The sequence below is a fragment of the Drosophila elegans genome, unplaced genomic scaffold (assembly GCF_018152505.1).
Source record: "Drosophila elegans isolate 14027-0461.03 unplaced genomic scaffold, ASM1815250v1 contig_814, whole genome shotgun sequence".
NCBI lineage: Eukaryota > Metazoa > Arthropoda > Insecta > Diptera > Drosophilidae > Drosophila > Drosophila elegans.
Genome location: NW_024546167.1, coordinates 9,175,801 through 9,190,555, shown reverse-complemented (window position 1 = coordinate 9,190,555; position 14,755 = coordinate 9,175,801). Strand labels below are relative to the sequence as shown.

The following is a 14,755-nucleotide window of genomic DNA, read 5'->3' as shown; positions in this document are numbered from 1 at the left end:
TTTTCATTCAATCAGCTGAGTTCGCGGCGTTCGTATCTCTTGGCTCCCGATTCTACCGTTGTACCGATCGAATAATACGCGCTTTACGTCCGTGAAGGAAACACAAATCGTACAATTTTTTGAATTAAAAAATCCCTTAAAACAACAAGATTGGGCGAGAACGGAAAATTTGTTAACTGCTTGTCAACCTCGAAAAGTATCTGTGCTTTGATTACTGCCACAACTGTTTACAGCATTTCAGCCAGGGCCTACTTAGCTGAATAAAAAAGGAACAAAAAACTAATAGGCAGCCACCAGGAAAGGAGCTGCCAACTTGCATATAACGGTAAGTTTGTTTTACTTTTACCTACAGTGTTGTGTAACGCGCCACTCTTTTATGCTGCGTACGTCCTTGTGAAGGCTGCACGTGTCCTTGAAATGCGTCAAGTGGTTCCTACGATTCTCTCTTTCTCATCGACGACTCTCCCTCGCTCGTTCGTTCATTTTACGCATTTTACGTAATCACGCCTAAAAGTTTTCTTTTTTTATTTGAGTTTTTCCTCTCAAGCGTAAATCTCAACTCGTTTTTCATTTGGTTTTATGGCTGCCCCATTCTCATTTCCATCATGCCGTTTCCCCTATAAATTCCGATATGAACGAGAGCTTTGCGACTTGTGTATTTCCTGCTAAAACCAGATTATCCTAAAAGGGTCTCGATTTTTTTTATCGGCGAAGGACATCTGAAGAGGACCTCAACTTAAGAGGAAAATCTATTTCTTTATTTACGCCTTAGATGGGAAATTGGTTTGCTTGGGGTTGAAATTTTTTTATATATTTATTTTGAATGAAGATACGGCCAGTCAAAAATATAATTATCTAAATGCAAAATCTTGTTTGAAATTTGTGTTTACTATTTTTATTTTTATAGAAACAAAATTCTGTAAGACTCTTAAAATTTGAAATACCAATACCAACGAAAAGTATTTTTAATGGAATCTGAATCTTGTCGATTCAACTTAGTCGACATTGGAGGATCTTTTGAAGTAAAAGTTAGCCCGCAGTTTTCCATCCTGTTGATTAAACATAAGCTTTGAGAACTTTAAAAGTGGCTCTCATGCAAACTGAACCTTTTAAACTTTTTTATGTTAGCTTTTCATAAAGAATTGGCTTCTTTTTTCTGGTGGCAGTTGATTACTTTTGCCCCATGTACGTGACGAATAAGTTCACACAAAAAGTTCTCAAAGGCTTCTTCGGCCCCACCTCCAGTTTTCAATTATGTCACTTCATCTGTATTCCACACACCAGCTGAGCTGCACCGCCCCCTTTTTGGCTTCAGTTTATTAATCATTTCTGCCTTTTGTTTATGCCTTGGCATGGCACTGGCATTTTATATAGGCCAATGAGCTGTACTGTATGTGCGGTGTGGCCTTTTGTTATGAGCCGCAGCTCGCAGCTAGTTCACATGGTGGAGCCCCAACATCAATTACAGCATAAATGTTGAGGAATTGCTATAATTTAATTAATTTGCTTTGTCCTGCTGGCAGAGACATAAAAGTTAATGATTAATATTCATCGTGTGAAGCACATGAACCCATTTAGTGTAATGAGCCAACTTTAATGCCATCAATTGAACACTTGGCCATTTAATTTAGCATTCACTGTTACCCACAAAATATGTATACAACGAGTACATAACTCATCGACACTATATCAGTTATCCGATTCTCTATGTGGGTCAGCCAGTTCTGTTGGTCGTTCATTTCTTATCATATCGTTAAGTGCACTTGGTGTCCCTCAACCGAAACTATAACCAACATATGGGGCATGCCACCCCAGAAACCCAAAAAACTTATCAAACTTTGTGACGTTTGTATTGCATTTATAACACTGGAAACTCGGGGAAGCCAACACAAAAAAAGGAAATCAATATGAAGGGAAACCAAAACAACAAAGAAGATTACAAACATGCATGAGTTTTTCCAGAGGGAGAGAAAATTAAGTATGGGGGGCGGACATGAAGTGTTTGCCAGATAAGTAAGGAAAACACTACCTAACTACTCCACCAACTTCTCACTAAGTGCATTTTTTACCGAAGAATACAAAAATACAATTAATGACATAAAAAATTATGGGCCATCTGAAAACTATAAGCATTCTGAATGAAATGAATTGTCATACATAAAATTGCTGTAAATTAAATGGAAACGGAAAATATTATGGTTTGTTACAATACAATTTTGATAAATGACTCAGATGTTCTTTTTGTATTATAAAATGGTGAAAATATTAAATAAAGTGCATTAATGAAAAATGTGTTGTGGTATTTAAAACAAGCATAGTAAGCCAAAAAACACCTGCTTAGGTTGTTGTTGTTAATTACTTCGATGGTCCGGATATGATAAATCCAACCAAAAAGCTTTTGCTAACCTAATTAAGCCAATTCCAATTAACCATTTAATTGTTCATTTCCCAATTTTATCTGTAAAATTCAATTACCCAAGAGCGGAAATGCCCAAAAAACCAAAATGAGCCCTGTCACTCAAATCCCGATAAAAGTTTACAGTTGGCTTATGGATGGGAATGTTTAGCACGGTTTACCCCAAGTGAATTTTCGTCGCAGGGTTTGACTGATTGAGATTAGCTGGAAATTAATGACAAGGCATCAGTCTGGGGCTTAAAATGAGCTACAAAACAATTTTGCCAACCAAAAAAAATTAAGCCGACAACGATGAATGGCATAAATTATGTACAACAATTTACGCAGAGAACCAGGGAAAAGCAAGGGGGCAGGACTTGCTGAAATTTCAAAAGCGTGTCAAATGGAAATTGAAAATGGTCAGTGAAAACGAGAAGCCAAGAGAAGGAATTCAAGCTTGACAGGATAAACAGACAGACGGGATGGTAGGGAGTGGGCGTGGCCCATCATGTCAGTTAGATTTAATCGAAAATCGATGGGCTGATTCTTGAGCTTGCAGCGAAAAGGTCACAAAAAGGTTGATTCCGTATGCAAAAAGTTGGGGTCAAACCCGATTACCTCTCCCCTATCAATCCTCCCTGCAACGTGAGTGTGTGTGGTCTTCAACATTTTCACAGCGTCATCTTTGTTTATTCTGTGGCCCCTCGAATAAGTGTTCTGAATTATGCATTGGCCACGATTGAAAGTACTTGAGAGTGAAAAACCAACGTTAAGCTAGAAAACTCACTGGAAATTGAATTACTTTGGTCAGCACTGAAACTTTTAAAGTCATCGGAAAGTAGGGCAATGTAGGTTTGGTAAAACTTTTGATGATGGTGTGTGGTCTTTGACTTAATTGGAAATTCTTGGCCGAACCAACTTTGATGTCGAAAACTCAAAAGTTACATCAATTCATTAGTAAAGAGTAATACCTTTGAGATTCGATAATTATGTTATAGTATGTATTTATAAATCTTTCGATTCCTCAATCGATATTGCTATTTATATTTACATTAAGCATATACCATTAAACGCATAAAGATACCAGATACCATAATGGTTTTAAGATGTATAAATCTTTTGTTTTCTCAGTTCATTTGTATTTACTAAAATGTAAATAAATATGTATATACGCCCTTGAAGACGATTGCAATTGAAATTTAATGTGTTATTTTCAACATCTAAGTTTAATTTGTTTTTTATTTACTCAATTTTCGTTTCCTTCATTTGAATTTCATTGGGACCTTTTCCGTTGCTTCATTTTTAAGTTAATTAATTTATTTAAAACCATTTAACGAGCCATAAAATGATCTCGCTCTGTCTATTTGTGTTTCTCCCCAACTGTGTGCTTTGGTTCAGCGCTGGGGTTCAATGTGAGCCGCATTTCTTATCAGGCTCAAGCATGAATATTTTCCCATCATTATGTAAGAGGTTAGTTCGGCCATAAAACCATGCTTCAGTTCCACTCCCCCTTTCCCCCCACCGATTTCCCCCATCCAACTTAACGAGCTGGTCACAATGGGACTTTGGTTTTAGCTAATGAGCAGCGCCGACTGCGACTGCTAAGCTGACCGCGCAATTTCTTCTGGCCAACTTTGAACTTCGGATACCCAGTTTCTTTTCTTGCTTCAACGTTATTTTTGGGTGGCCGGCCGCATTTGTCTTATTGTTTATTGGCTTTTCCTTCGCCTTCGTCTTGATGTTTATTATTGTTTACGTTGGCATTTCATGCGCAATAATGGTATAATATTTGCATTTGTATTGGCTACGTGGCGTATACGTAATAGCCGTGCCAAAAGAACAGGAAGTGGCTATGGTCATCGTTGGCCATCAGGGATATTGCACATTGGCACCCCTTGGATCTTCGCACTCTACGTAATGGCCTGTTTGAAAATGTATTTATCTGTCTGGGGAATGTTTTTGCTATGGCCGAATAGCGGAATACAAAAATATTAAGGTGCGATTTCGCAATGGGTCAGTGGCTGGTTTGTTAATTGTTTTAAGAGTCTAGACAATAGCGTTTCTTCCCTGTATGGCTGAATATAAAACTATGCCGAAGCGAGCTCAAAAAAAATAACTCAGTATTTTTCCTCCTTCAAATTTGAGTAGAAAAACATTTATAAAAAATTGATTTTAATGTTCTTTGTAAATTGTAAACAACTATATTTTAAATAAAATTTAAACATCAACAGTTAAGAAAAATAGGTATTGGGCCAACTTAATTGTTTGCCATTTTAAAGGATTTTGTGAGGCTAAGCGTTAAGTTTTCCCTGCTGAAGTTTTCCCTAAACAGCTGACAACTGGTCTTTCTTGTGCTGGCCTGTGACGTCTAACAATTTTCCATTTAAACGGCATTGTCTGTGATGTTTGCAACTCATTCCAGCTGTTCTCCATTGTCAATTATATTTGTCTTTCTCAGGCTGGGGAGGCTACCTCGCTGGCCACGTCTCCCACTACCGCTGTTTCCCCTGTTTCCCCTGTGTGTTTGTTCTGTGTATCTAAAAGATACTTGCAGCATAGCTGCATGTAGCTCGTATTCCTCAACTAACCCGCAACATGGCAGTTTTTCTTTTTTCTATTTTGTTGGTTAATTTACATGACAACACGTTTCGAAAGTCAGTCAACACAGGCCAGGAGGTGAAAAGAGATGAGGGACAGCGAAATAACCAACAGAAATGGGGGGCATTGTAAAGTAAGCTGTAGATAGATACATTCGCTTGTAAGTTGCAAGTTAACTAGACTGTTACAATGTCGCAGTTGCAGGGAAAAAAGGGGATGGAAAACCTAGGGCACTTGCCGCCTTTTTTGCGGTTTTTCCTCCTCCTCCTCCCAAAAAACATAGCCCTCGGACTCGAAACCCCGCGCTGCTTGACTGCGGTTCTGGGCCAAAAGACAATGCATCTGCCGGCTACTCTCTTCTCCCCAGCTTCTTCTCACCTTACGGTTACTGCAGGCACTGCAATCGGGAATTAGCATTCTTATAAATATTTATTCAGGTTTTTCCCATCTTCTTTAGTGTGTATCTTTGCCTTTTGAACTCCTATTATCGACGAGTCTGTGTGCGTTGTTAATATTTATGATTTATACGTATATCTTTTGAGCATTGCCTTCTAATTGCCGCCTCAAGTTGAACGGGTCCCCAACTTGACTTGCGATCATGTGATGTCATTTGTTTGTTGTTTGTAGTTTGTCGTTTGGTGAGATCACGGCGCACCCAAATGAAAAGAAGCCTACGGATCTGTCCAAGATTTTGTCATGTAATACTGCTAAATAATAAAAGGGGGAGGTCTCAAGGTCTATAACTTAAGCTTCATTGAATCAATCAAACGGCTTACAATCAAACGTTATATGCGTATTAAAGTACGGTCTGACCCAATTAGATATCGTTATCTATTTACAAAGATCTGACGCTCTAGCGCTACAGTCTAGACCCCTCTATCGGTGTCTCAATTTCGCTCAGTTTTGGAATTACCATAGCAGCATCCATAGCAATTGCCTGCACTGTGAGAAAAGATTTAATGAAAAAAATTACCAAATACGTGTTAACTCTTTTTCATTGAAGTTTTAATTATAAATCACAAGTAATAAGTGGTACACTTTTGTCTATAACTTTTTGAAGTAAGTTCAGTTGTTCTGTTATTAGTTTATATTATCGTTGTAATCAGTTGATCTTACAAAACTGTGTATTTAATATAAAGTAGTTTTCATCGTTTCGATCCTTCACCCGATTTGCAATTTTTAAATCGATAATGTATATTATTTTATGTGTAGTATATATGCCACTTTGCAAGTGATATTAAAGCCTCATAAAGACGGATGTCAAAGTGGGCGTAGGGGCGGCAGTGGCTCTAGGTGGGCGGGGCAGTGGGTCGCTGTTTGTTGTGGCATCTGCGGTTGTGTCAGTCAGCGAAGCGCTGAAGTGGCACGCGCTTGATAACAACACCAAGTCAGGCCTCTAGTTTACCAGTTTCAATTCTCGGATCCACAGGGAACGCACTGCAAGTCGAGAGACATTCATTTGAAATGCAATTGAAGCCAGAGACAGTCAGCGACATGACAGCAGATAGCGGTAAGCGACAGTGGCTGCAATAATAATAACGATAGGGGAACAATGAAAGTAGAAGGAAAAAGTTAGCAAGCCGTTTTCATTCAGAGGAAGTATCTTGAAATTATCAGGTATATGCTTAATATAACAGCGTTCTAATAACGATAAGAGAACGGAAAGTAGGTCAAACAGAGTTACTAATGGAGGAAGTTGAAAAAACTGTAAACATATGATATCAAATTCTATAAATAACCAATTACTGGTATACATTTCAAAAAGTTTATTTTGTATCTAAGATATTTGTAAAATAAATGTTAGTTTTTAACTTAAATTTATATTTAAGTTGAGATTATTGATTTTCGGCTTTTGAAACTTCAAACTTCTAAATATTCCCTTTTGTAACCAGTCCTTGTAAATGTCAATCACTATTCTGTTTACCCAATTTACGAAATTAGGTTGACTAGTCTTATTAACGGCATTTCAGACTTAGCTGTCACCAACTCCCACCAACTTTTTCCAACTGCCACTTTTGGGACGAGGGCAGGAGGGAAAAACGAGTTGAAATGGAAAATGCATGAAAGGCACAAATTGATAATTGAATTTGGCACAGGCTCAAAATGCAGTTGCCGTTTGTTGCCAGTCGTTCTGTTGTTTAGCTGCTAGTATTGCACAGCATGCGCCAAGTGGGTCAATGTGAGCCGGGTGACAAGCGAGAAATATAGAAAAAGTAAAAAATCACACAAATCAACGACGACATAAAATTGACGCCAGTTAGGAGGAAAACGCATAATATTTGTTAGCTAACAGCAAAGTGTAGGTGTAAAAAAAAATGAAACCAAGGCAAGGGGGAAATCTGAGCAGTTCTATCAAGATGTTTCCCGTATTATTAGCTGTTATTTGGCCATTATAGGCCCTAAAATATGTCAAGCCGTCTGTGTGGGTAATAAAACTTCAGCGAACAGAATGATAGGCCACAAATTACCCAAAAGACAGCGTCGTCATCAAAGATATTCGATTTCAAACACTCGGCACTCATAAATTTCACAAGACCTGGCGCCCAGGATATTGAAATACATGACCCGAGGGGCAGGCACGAAACCCACAAATATTCGTGGATATACCAAATCTAAAGTATTGCATGTTCGCACCCATTTCTCCACTTTCCCCCCTTTAATACGACTGGGCATTCGGTTAATTTAACGGCAATAAAAACATCACGCATACGCCCCGCGGTGCCAGCGGATGGTGGATGGAGGTCCCAATAAAACAAATGCTTTGAAATCGTCATCGAAGGGAAAAAGAGATAGAGATATACTCAGTGAGCGATGGTCGGGTGGAAAAGTTCAATCATTTGTTGGCACATGACACAATGCGCTGAAGCAAACACTAAATTACCAAGAATAATATGCTAATTTTGGGTAGTAAAAAGAGGGAAGTTATTTGTAGAATAACTAAAAACTAGAACAGATTATTGCAAATATTTAAGTAATTATATATATATAAAGCTATAAAAAAAAGGCTGTTCTTCTACAAAAAATTATAGAAACGGCAAAGATTTTTGAAAAACTTTGAATACTCTTTGGAAAGGTAAAAAAGTGTCGCATGAGTTGTGAAATAGAAAAAGACTTTGAAGGAGGGTGTTTGGGTAGGGGGTTTGGAATTCCATATTCATGTGGGCGAGTATCGTGTTGGCCCGTTAGCTTTAAAACGCCCACACCAGCACAATCAATCGCCCCATCCCTCTCTAACTGACAACACAGCAGCTGCATTCGTAGTATCACAAAGATTAAAACGAAAACAGAAAATATTTCCCATTCCCGAAATGTTTATGTCAAAGCTAAGAGGAAGAAATGGAAACCATGCAGAGGCGGAGGTGAAAATTAAGTCAAAGAGGGGGACCGGGAGGAAATTTTGTAAATTTCAGGCGAACTGAGATAAACGGAATCCAAATTCGTTATACTCTTGGCTGCCTTTCTGTTATTGACACTGTGGAATTTTCCAAAATTAATCTAGGCCGTAATTACTATTGCTAAAAATGTATTAACCCATTTAACTGAATTGGAATTTCTTTTAGGAATAGGTTATTGTAGTCTTAAATGTAGAGCCAAAATTAATGATTGCATTTTTAAATATAAATGTCTTTTGTTTTTTTGTATTTCAAATAAATGTACAGAATTTTTGGGCAGTAATTAAATATCATTCTAAACACTTCTATATTTGTCTGAAAAGCTTATGTACCTAAAAACTTTTTGGTCCAGGTTGCCATATGTTTTGCATTTGCCTTTTAAAATTAGAACTAGGCTATCCATTTTATTATTTCGAAGTAAGGGAACATAGGTTTCTGTTAATATAGAAATTAAGTACTATTTTACCTACATTAACCACTGTACTGCTAAATGTTCGGTGCCCCAGCTATCTGCATGATCTCAGCATTATAATGAGCCAAGCAAATGCGCAGGCGTATTTTGAGCGGTGACAAGATTGCTTACAAAACATACAAAGTGGAAAAATATTTATCAAGAAGCTAAAAGGAAAAGCGATCCCCAAAATACGAAAGGAAAAAACAAAACAATATTTTTATGTGTCGCGTGGACGCGACAAGCTGCTGTCGTATCTTTTTTTATTGTCTCCGCCGCTGTTGCTGCCTGATATACATATGGAAATGTTTTATGAGCGGACTGCACTTTTGGACTGTCGCCATAGATGTTGACATAGACAAAAAAGCGCCGGGATTGTAAAACTTGACTGAGAATTGAAATTAATTTGCTGCCCAAAGGCGGTGGGAGGAAATGTGGAAATGTGGACGGGGAATAGATTGCACATTGCATAATTACCAATGACGTACAACACACAATCTTTCTCTTTGAAAATATATGTAATCTCTTTCCATGGACAGAAACAGGATTTTGTCCAATTAAAGCAAACATCAATTCTCAGTTCTTGTGTGTGTCTTGTATACAATGCCGATTTGTGTGTTTTTTTCTTTTATTATCCGTAACGAAGCTTAGCGTTTTGTCATTGAAACGCTCTCTGATGTCTGGCTTTAGCCAGATCTGGAAAAACTGGAGCATGCAACGTTTCGATTTGGGCCTCTTTTTGGGCATACCACTCGTATATAAAAATATACTTCAGTGCATATGGGCAAGGTCATCAGTTTTGGATGGGTGGGTTGTGTTTCGTTGTACCTCTGTGCTCTGGGTGTGTATGGAGCCAATGGAGCATTTCGATTAGAGCTGAGCAGAGACGGTATTAAAAAAAAAACTAGTTTTCGTTGTAGGGTACCGTTTCATTGATTGCTTTGGATAACTATAAGTAGGAGTAGTGAAAGTCGTATTAATTAAGCCCGTAAAAATATCATTAGGTATTCGCTGATTGCGGTCAAATAATTTAAGTTTAACTTAATCAATTAAAACCCAATTGATTAACATTTTGCTAAGGTCTTCTTTATAAATTAAATAAAAATTGCACAAGTTTCACAAATAAGCCATAAAAGGAATTCTCCCACAAAGCTTGATGATTTGTTTCGGTGGTAAAAATTGAATGGAATTCACACAAAGGAAATCTTGCCGTCCTTCAGCATCATCCTTCGATTTGCAACCAGTCAGCTTTTCGCAGGGGATTTCGGGGATTTGCTGGCTGCCGCTCAAATGTCACGGCAGCTACTCGACAGAGAATGATACTTGAGGATCTGAACCATCGACTTGCCACTTTGAATAGCACTTGACTAATCCCCCTCCTATTTCTACCTTCTCTGTTCTCCTTGCAGCCTGTGCGTTTCGTTTTTTTCCACGCCTGTGACCCGTAGCCCACGTCCACTTTTGTGGCGTGTGCAACCAGAAGCCGCCAAGACGACTTACTCGATAATGAAGATGAGCTCGCCCAGGATTATGCAGCAGAAGAGGAGCAGCAAGTCCTCCAACACGTCGCGGGTCTCGATGACCACCTCGACGGCGGAGGAGAATATCCTGGAGTCGAAGCTGTTTAGCTGGATGCGTCTATTTCGCTTCGCCTCGCTGCTCTGCCGCGCCGAGTAACGGAGCTAGTCTATAAGATCGAGATCCCCCACGAGATCCTTCCCCAAAAATGTTAAGAGAAATGCATATAACAGATACTCGAACTAGCTTTTCTGTCAAGTTTTCCTATATATAAAGAGACACCAACAGAAACACCAACCTAATGACACCTTAACTTTTTCCAGCAATGTAGAGAATAAGTATTACAAAATGAGTAAGGAAGGACACAACTCCAATCAGAAATACCACATTAAGTTTAAGCTGAAAAGCAAATTATATCCACCCCAAGGAGAACTATTTTTAATTTAAGTTCCTTTTTGGGAAATCTAAACAATTTTCTTTCAGTTAGCTCTTCACAATTAAGTCAATTTTTAGTGTAAATTTCGTATCGACGGAATTTCTCGCGCCTTTCGTACCTTTTGTATTGTAATAAGTGAGAAGAAAATGAGACACTTACAAATTGCAAACTACAAGCAAATAAATATAAAAATCATAATCCACTTATTGCGTTTATTCGGGTTTATTAGTGCTTAAGTTTCGAGAACAGCCGACTACAATATGAGGTATATTTTTGTAATTACAACACTGTTTTGCGTGTCACAAACAAATAAAAAAGCTAACATCAAGAAAAACGTTTATGCAGGCTATTAAATAGATAAATATATTAACTAAAGAAGCGAGCAAATGCAGTACTAACAATAACAATACAATGTATACATGTAGAGGAATATATTTACACATCAAACTCGAATCGGAGTGTCTATGCAAATGCGCTTATCCAATACTGAAAAACTCATAAATAATAACACTCATTCACAGTAGTTATCCAAGCCCAGCAATATGAGAAGTGCATTTAACCCAAAGAAGTTGCCAAACGACAGCTATTTGTTGTTAACAAATTAGCAATGCAAAAACACAATAGCGAAAAAAGTCTCTTAGTTTCTGTACAACCTCAGAAAGTAATAACAAAAATAACAATGAAATAACTACAACAACAAAGAACAAATACTGTTATCAGAGATTTTCGAAATTCAATTTTACTTATTAAATAGTTAGTAAGCCAGAATGACACCCTGCAATATGAACAACATAACGGTAATTACGGTAAAAGCCAAAAACAAATAACATTATCACTGCAGCAGATTAATGCTGGGAAAATGCAATAAATCGATATCGATCAATAAATAAAATCTTTAAGCTGTTGAGTGTTCAATGCAATAAAACTAAACGATTGTGTTTTAATTTAATTTGATGGAATATACTGGCCTCCAAACTCATGGATTAAATCTGGTATTTTAATGTTAAATAAAAGTAATATGTTATTACCATTCCTTTTGAAAGAAATTTCAGTTAGTTTTGCATTATTAATATCACAAACGCACTTTCTTTAAATTGTCGCGGTTTAAATTTTGAATCATCTCCTTTATCGATAGCAATTCGATAAGTAACATATGTTCTTCAATTTACAGCACAGGGTATGTAGAGTACTTGGATAAAATGTTGAGATGTTAGTAGCATAGGGTGTTTACAGTACTTGAAATCTGCATAAAATGCTGAGATGTAAATAAACAATCTTAAGAATAGTTGGCCATTGTTATCCATTAAACATCTTGGAAAACAAAAATTCCATGGACAAGTGCGCATTCCTTCAGATTCATTTGCAAGACCATTTAAAGGATTCCGAGGGAGCCCAAATATACCGACATCACTTACAAGTAGCGTGTTTTTTATTATTAGTGAATGGGTACTAAAGTACGGCTTATTCGCTTTCAGAACAATGGAGGACATGTGCCGAGTTTGCCTGGGGAACCACGAAAACATGGTCAGCATATTCGAAGGGACGCAAGAATTTGGAGTCCCTATTTCGGATATGATCGCTCAGTGGTCCGGCTACCAAGTTGAGAAAGGCGACTCACTTCCCGAAACTATATGCCCCGCTTGCTTGGAGGATGCGCAAAATGCATTTGAGATTAAAGAGACTGAACACAAATTCCTATGTCAAGTGATGAAAGTGGAGACTTCACCGGTCGAAGAGTTCTGCCAAATATCAGAATGTGGCAGTGAAAGATCAATATGTTACCAAGACAAGGAAGATATATTCAAGGACCGTGCATCAAAAGAAGACAAGACCAACCAACCAATTAGCGAACAAATAGAAATTGACTTGTCAGAGGATGAAATCTGTAAGATTTCAGTAAGCGAATCTAATCAAACTGATGTCAGCGAGGTATCAGTTGGTCAAACTAACCTATCCAATCGTTATATTCAAGAGAATGAAATCAACGATATATCAGTAAGTGACACTGATGAATCCGATTGCTATATTGAAGAGGATGTAGATATTTTGACAGGGATAATTGATCAATCGGATTGCCATACTCAAGGAACTGAAAATAACGTTGATTCCAATGCCAATAATCAGAGTGACAATAATGATAAGGATCCTAGTAATGATAAACGCCCATATAGTTGTCCCCATTGTCCAAAGACCTTCACAAGCAGATGGACTTTAAAAGTGCATCTTTGTAGACACAACGGTGAGCAACCTTACCAGTGTTCTCATTGTCCGAAATCTTTCGCGAGAAGTTGGGACCTTAAAATTCACACCAGGTGGCACACAGGGGAACGGCCCTTTAAATGTGACCACTGTCCGGCGGCTTATATAAGTGGAAGTATTCTTAATCGACACATTTTAAAATCTCACCCGGAGTCCTTTAAGAAGTATGAAGCACCTCCTATGAAAAAGCGAACGCATAACTGCACATACTGTTCGAAGACCTTTCCGAAACCATCAGCATTGAAGCAACATTTGCGGACCCACACGAAGGAACGACCGTTCAAATGTTCGCATTGCCCCAAGGCTTTTACGGTGAAGTGCTCTCTGGAGGTGCACACCAGAACTCATAGTGGCGAAAGGCCGTTCAAGTGTCACCTCTGCCCAACGTATTTTATGAGTAATGCACAACTCAGTCATCACCAGCGAATACACAGGGATGAACGGCCGTTTAAATGTAACCAATGCACAAAGTCTTTTAAGCATGCCACTTCTCTTAAGGTGCACATACGCACGCACACCGGCGAACGTCCGTATAAATGTGATCATTGCCCAAAAGCTTTCAAGGATCTCTCGTCTCAAAGGGCGCACATAATGATTCACACAAGGGATCGTCCGACGAAGTCTTTTACACAGTCACCAGATATTAACCGAACTTCTCCCAAGGTCGACAAACTAAAGAATCTTCCATTTAAGTGCTTCCATTGCCCAAAGAGTTATGTACAAGAATTCTATCTGACGCGACACATTCGGACTCACACGGGGGAAAGACCGTTTAAATGTGAATATTGTTCGAAGTCTTTTATGGCTAGTGATCATCTTAAGGTGCATACCCGTATTCACACAGGTGAAAGGCCGTTTAAGTGTCCCGACTGTCAAAAGTGTTACAAACAATCAATCGAACTTAAGCGACATATCCGAACTCACACGGGGGAAAGGCCCTATAAATGCGATTATTGTCCAAAGACTTTTGTGGATTTAACCTCTATCAAGGTGCACATCCATGCTCACACAGGGGAACAAGCCTTATCAGTGTAACACCTGCCAAAAATGTTTTAAGCAAAGAACCACTCTCAACCGGCACATGCAGACTCACACGGACGAAAAGTCATTCACGGACTAAGCCTATCTAAAGGAACACATTCAAACTCACACTGGCTAGAGATCGTTCAAATGCAATCTTTCATATAATTTGTATTTTTGTAATCATGTAAGGCTATGATTATTTGTCATATAAAAATTGCATCCTGTCAAAAATTTATGATTATATAATTTATGATTCATATGGATATTATATTCAAACGAGTGCTTTTTTCAAATGTAATATATTACATTAATGTCTACTCATTTATACGCGCATCTATTTGGGGAGTTATTTGCAGTCGAAATAAAGTGTGCAGTAGATACAAAATAATTACCTAAAAAATAATAATGAAAAGCTATCGAATATTTAAGTTATATTTGCTTAAGTAAATATATACGTCTTTTTATTTTTATAAATGCAAAAGGAAATAAAAAAAAATTAAAAATACTTATAAATGGAATTTTGAATTATCGATAGCTTTTCGATTGCAAAACATTTGTAAACATATGTTGCACTTTTCAACAGTGTGATTATAGCAAATACCTTGTAAGCAATCTATATGTTTGCATTTGCTTGGAAATTAAATTAAAAAACAAAAACAAGTGAGAATGTTTATTTGATTATT

The 14,755-nt window shown here is 37.8% G+C and overlaps 2 protein-coding genes across 2 annotated transcripts; both read left to right on the top strand.

Moving 5' to 3' along the window:
• Positions 1–3: 3 nt before the first annotated feature.
• Positions 4–11,720, top strand: LOC108150500. The gene is made up of 2 exons (XM_017278712.2): positions 4–325; positions 10,246–11,720. Exon 2 carries the CDS (start codon positions 10,343–10,345, stop codon positions 10,511–10,513), a length of 171 nt encoding a protein of 56 aa, XP_017134201.1. The 5' UTR covers positions 4–325; positions 10,246–10,342; the 3' UTR covers positions 10,514–11,720.
• A 77-nt stretch (positions 11,721–11,797) lies between these two features.
• Positions 11,798–14,370, top strand: LOC108150498 (zinc finger protein 2 homolog). The gene is given in 3 exon segments (XM_017278710.2): positions 11,798–12,207; positions 12,266–14,066; positions 14,068–14,370. Coding segments are annotated over 2 exon segments (1,899 nt in total). The 5' UTR covers positions 11,798–12,207; positions 12,266–12,269; the 3' UTR covers positions 14,170–14,370.
• Positions 14,371–14,755: the final 385 nt, after the last annotated feature.

Bases quoted from the DNA above. Each gene is read 5' to 3' on its own strand.
- LOC108150500 (XM_017278712.2), top strand. From the start codon at position 10,343: ATGAAGATGAGCTCGCCCAGGATTATGCAGCAGAAGAGGAGCAGCAAG.